The 5,570-nt window shown below is 38.7% G+C and overlaps 1 protein-coding gene and 1 non-coding gene across 2 annotated transcripts; one reads left to right on the top strand and one right to left on the bottom strand.

Annotated features, from left to right (window-relative positions):
- Positions 1–473: 473 nt before the first annotated feature.
- Positions 474–579, bottom strand: LOC114077030. The gene has a single exon (XR_003578125.1). It is a non-coding gene; the product is annotated as a small nucleolar RNA R71 (small nucleolar RNA).
- Positions 580–856: 277 nt separating this feature from the next.
- Positions 857–2,041, top strand: LOC107016541. The gene is made up of 2 exons (XM_015216980.1): positions 857–928; positions 1,592–2,041. The coding sequence occupies exons 1-2, from the start codon at positions 857–859 to the stop codon at positions 2,039–2,041; spliced, it is 522 nt and encodes a 173-aa protein (XP_015072466.1).
- The last annotated feature ends 3,529 nt before the right edge of the window (positions 2,042–5,570 follow it).

Genomic DNA, 5,570 nt, shown 5'->3' on the forward strand with positions numbered 1-5,570 from the left:
TCAGAGGCTGGGTAACTTGATTCTCAATTCACGGACACAGACCAAGGACCGTAGTCTTACTTATAAATCATAGGTCTGTCGGTGGATATACACTTAGTCGAGTTTTCTAGGTTGTATTTTCGGAGAGTTTCAGTTGCAACAGCGGATGCAAAGTACGGGTTGTAGATTAGCCTACGGTCCGTCGATAGTTACCATCGATTGCACTTGTAGATTTCTAAGAAGCTGATTATTGGTATGTTTTTTATACGTGGTATTACATCTACGGTTCACATTAAGAACTTCTTCGAGATCAGTCAAACTTACACTCCAACTATAATGAATAAAGATTACATGAGGCTCACATTATTCCCTTTCTCTCTCTCTCTGGGAAAGAAAAAAGATGATTGAATTGAGAGCCTGTGAATTTAATCACCATCTAGAACAATTTAGCTTAGAAGTTCCTCATTAGGTTTTTTTCATCAAGTATAACATCAAAATTGAGGAGTGATATATTGAGTTTAAGGTAGAAAGGTGGAGAGAACTTGTACCATGCTTGGGACAAGTTTAAGTCGTTGTTGATTAGTGCCCTCATCATCAATTATCTAACGATATGTTAGTCCACACCTTCATTGAAAGGTTGGAGCCTAATACAAACATTTGACTTGATTCATCTGCACGTGGAAAAGCATTGGAGAAAACTTATGCGAAATTTTTCACCTTGCTGAACAGAATTTCTTAGGGAAACCCAGAGTGGAATGGAAGTATAATGAAATTTGTAGTACAAAATACTAGAAGTATGCTAGAGATAGACGGTGTTACTGCAATAACAACATATATTATTGCTATGCAGAATATGATGAACACACACTTTAGTAACATGGCATTGGGGCAACAACCTATTCAAGTGAACTCAGTTCAACAACCATCATGCGGTGCAAACCCAGACACTGTAATCTTTGTAGGTAATACTCAAAGAGGAGAATGCCAAAAAAACTATGGGAACTGATACAACCCAAGTTGGAAAAATGACCCAAACTTCTCTTGGGGTAAAAATCAGAATCAAGGCCAAGGGCAACACCAATATAGGCTGCAAGGCAATGCTCATGGGTACAATAAGAGGAACAACAAGAGCAACCAAAGCAGCAATCTAGAAACATGAGTGTTGGGGATATTGTGAAGAAGATTATGGCAGACCAAGCTTAGATAGCTGCAGATGTGAGAAATATCAATTGGCTACTTAGTTAATGGAGAAACAATTTGGGAAATTTGCTAGTGCCTATAATTGACAACTACAAGGAGGGTTTCCTAGGATACTGACCAAAATCTTGAAGAGGTTAATGTGGTGAGTACACACAGTGGTTAGCAATCGGAGGAGTTAGCTCCTAAGAAAAGCATCACTGACGATGTAAACAAGGAAAGTGAACCCATGAAAGGTGAGTTCAAAGAAAATGAAGTAGTTTCATTGGCTAAAAATGTAGAACGATTAGTGGACCACCTCCTCCATTTCCTCAGAAGTTCAAGAAAAAAAAAGGAGGACGAACGTTTTTTGTAGGTTTCTCTCTCTCTCTTGAAACAAGTTCACATTAACTTGCTTCTGGTAGATGTGTTACAGGACATTCCTAGGTGTGGAAATTACTTGAAGGGGATTGTGGCGAGCAATAGGAGGTTGACAAAGTATGAAACTATGGAACTTATTGAAGAGTGCAACTCCACAATACAGAACAAGCTGCCCATTAAATTAGAAGATCTGAAAAGTTTCACAGTTAGGATCAATATAGGGAAGAGAATTCATGATAGAGGGATGAGCGGTCTTGGAACTAGTATAAAATTGATGCAAACTTCTCTGTCAAAAAAGGTGGGGTTGGGTAGTCCTAAACCTACTACCATAATTTTGCAGTTGGCGGATAGGGCGGTAGCTAGGTCTGAGGGTGTTGTAGAAGATGTACTGGTACAAGTGGGATCATTGATTTTCCCAGTAGATTTTGTAGTGTTGAATTTTGAGCCTGATCCTGAGGTCCCCTTCATCTTAAGGAACCTTTCTTCGAAACTGGAGGGGCAATGATTGATGTAGCCGCTAGGCAGCTTGCTATGAGGAGTCATGATAAATTAGAGGTTATTGATGTGTATAAAGCGTTGAAAATGCAGATGTGTATGAGGATTTGTCTGCCATAACTTTAAGTGATCTTGAGGAAAAAGCTAAGTATATTGCAGCCAAGGATACCCTTAAGTGAGTGTAAGTGGGTGATGACCTATATGGGGATTTTGAAGCACAAAAAATTGTGCAGTTCCTTGATGTGCCACTTATAATGACAACTAGAGATCGTTTGGAGCCTCTAAATAGGGTGTTGGGTCCTCCACCCAAGCCCTCCATTGAAGAAGAACCCAACTTGGAGATAAAAAACACTACCGTCCCACCTCAGGTAAGCATTCTTAGGTAATCATAAAACTCTACAGGTTATTTTGTCTTCAACATTATTATACGAATAGGTGGAAGTCGCGCTACAAATTTTGAAGAGAAGAAAAATAGCAATGGGATGGCAAATGTCTGGCATCCATTGCAATATTCCCACTCTCTATATGATCAAAATATACATGGAAGAAAGGTATAAAGCAAGTGCACAACATAAACGGAGATTAAATCTATAGATGACAGATGTTGTCACGAAAGAGGTCATTTAGTGGCTCGATGCGAGATTGTATACCGAATATATGACATCAAATTCGTAAGTCCAGTGCAGTGTGTGCCAAAGAAGGGAGGAATGAATGTTGTAACCAAAGAGAAGAATGAGGTTATACCCACAAGAACAGTGACGATGTGGAGGATTTTCATCTATTAAATGAAACTCAGTGAATCCACCAAGAAGAACCACTATCTAATACTTTCAAGCGTATGTCATTCGTCTTGTGCAATGCCCTAACAACATTTTAGAGATGTAGGGTGGCATTCCTCCATGATATGGTGGAGGACTTGGTTGAAGTGTTCAAGGACAATTTCTCAGTGTTTGGTGAGTTATTTGAACTGTTTTTACTAACCTTGACCGAGTTCTTACTAGGTGTGTGGAGCCCAATTTGTTGCTTAACAAGGAGAAGTGTCAATTCTCTGTTTTATAATGAACACAAGATCTCAAAGAGTGGTATAGAAGTTCATAAAGCGAAGATGGAATTGATTTAGAAATTTTCCCCACCTACATCAGTGAATGAAGTCCAAAGCTTCCTTGGACATGCTAGATTTTATAGGAAGTTAATCAAGGACGAGATTTGTTTTTTGATTAAATATGTTTACAGGCTCTTGCGATGCTGAAGCAAAAATTAATTAAAGATCCTATTTTGATTGCTCCAAATTGGAAGCTCCCATTCTAGTTAATGTGTGATGCTAGTGACATAGCATTTGGAGTAGTGCTTGGGCAGAGAAAGGAAAAGGTGTTTCACTCCATATACCAAGCAAGCAAAACACTTGATGCAGCACAATCAAACTATACAGTGACATAAAAGGAGATGCTAGCCTTGGTACTCCTATTTGAAAAATTCTGTTCATATCTGGTGGGAACCAAAGTGATAGTCCACACTGATCATGAACTCATTCTGTACTTTTATGATAAGAATGATGTCAAACCTAGGTTGATTAGGTGGAGTTTGATCTTTAAGTAAGAGACAGGAAGGAAATTGAAAACCAAATAGATGATCATATTTCCCGACTAGAGGTTAATCTCATGTCAATAATGAGGGGAATATTTGTGAAAAGTTTCCTGATAAGCAAGTTCTTGCATTGGACATTGCGTAAGTGCCCTGGTATGTTGACATAGTGAATTTATTGTGAGTGATTTATTTCCACCTGGCGCATCAACACATCAGAAGTAGAGGTGAAAGTCTGATGCATGCTTCCATATATGGAATGAGCCCTATTTGTTCAAGCAAGGTCTTAATCAGATGATGAGGAGTATAGTTGATTAAGAGGCGACACAAGTGTAGGAGAGTTGGCACGCATCGCCATATGATTGACATCATGTAGGAAAAAAAATTGTGCATATGGTATTGCGATTCAGTTTCTTTTGGCCTACGTTGATTAAAGATGTTTCTTTGTTTGTGAAAGGTTGTGATCACTTCCAGAGAATGGGATCCAATTCAAAAAGTCATGATATGCCACTGAATAAGATACAAGAGGTGGAAATCTCTGACGTGTGGGGGATAGACTTCATGGGACATTTCCCATCGTCCTGAGGCAATAAATACATTATAGTTGTTGTGGATTATGTGTCTAAGTGGGTGGAGGCTGTTGCATTATCAACAAATGATGCGAAAGTGGTATTCAAGTTCATCCGATAGCACATATTTACCAAGTTTGGGACGCCAAGAGCTATAATCACTTACGAAGGTAGACATTTTATCAATAACTCAGTGCATAGTCTTTTAGCTAAGTATGGTATGAGTAACAAATTTTCTACAACATATCACCCCCAAACTAGTGGTCAGGTTGTTGCATCGTATAGGGAGGTCAAGTAGATCCTCCATAATATTGTGAATGCCCAATGAAAAGATTGGGCTAACAAGCTAGATGATGCCTTATGGGCATATCAGACTACTTGCAAGACACCAATAGGGACTTCTTCTTATCGGATGGTGTTTGGAAAAGCATGTCACCTACTAGCTGAGTTAGAACACAAGGCGTACTGGGCTATCAAGAATCATAATCTAGATCCTGAGTTAGCAGGCTGGAAGAGGATCACACAACTGCATGAGTTACAAGAGTTTAGGCTTCATGCCTATGAAAATGAAAAGCTATTTAAAGAAAAGTCCAAGAATGGGTATGACAAGAATATTGTGTCACACACCTCTGCGCCTGGTCAGCTAGTGTTTCTTTAAATTCTAGACTAAAGTTGTTTCGACAAAAAACATTGTTTAAGTTGAATGGTCAATTTGAGGTAATAAGGATGAGTCAACATGGTGCTGTAGAATTATGAAACAAGGATAAGAGCTTTACTTTCCATGTAAATGAGCAACGGGTCAAGCACTAATTTGGTAAGGATGTGGATTGTGAGATTGAGGCTCTCACCTTGAATGATGTATGACTCCTTTGACGGTTTCTGCGGCCACATTAAATCAGGCGCTACACAGTAGAAAAACCGTGAATCATTGTAATAGGTAGGATTTATTTGTTTTGTTGATTTACTTTTACTTTGACGAATTATACAAAATAAAAAATCAAATAAATAATAATAAACAAAATATAAAAAGATGAGCCCAGCCAAACCAAAACTAAGGCACTGGATAGGAGGCAACCCATCGTGTTTAAACTAACGGGGTGTTTGTTGCTATGTGTAGGAAGGAACAATCGTTCCTAAGCACTTGATGGGAGTCAACCCATCGTGTTTAAACTAACAGGGTGTTTGTTGCTATGTGTAGGAAGGAATAATTGTGCCTAAGGCAATTAAGTGTAAGATTTGCATCCGGTATCTTGGACTAAAAATTGGACTTGAAATTCCAATTTAGGTTAGAGAGCCTCATGTACCTCATGTGTTGCGGAAGGGGATCCAAATTTTAGTTTGACGGTAAATTATTTTTATGTCAAGAGAAAGGACTATTAAGTGAAGGCT

Source organism: Solanum pennellii, chromosome 4, assembly GCF_001406875.1.
Source record: "Solanum pennellii chromosome 4, SPENNV200".
NCBI lineage: Eukaryota > Viridiplantae > Streptophyta > Magnoliopsida > Solanales > Solanaceae > Solanum > Solanum pennellii.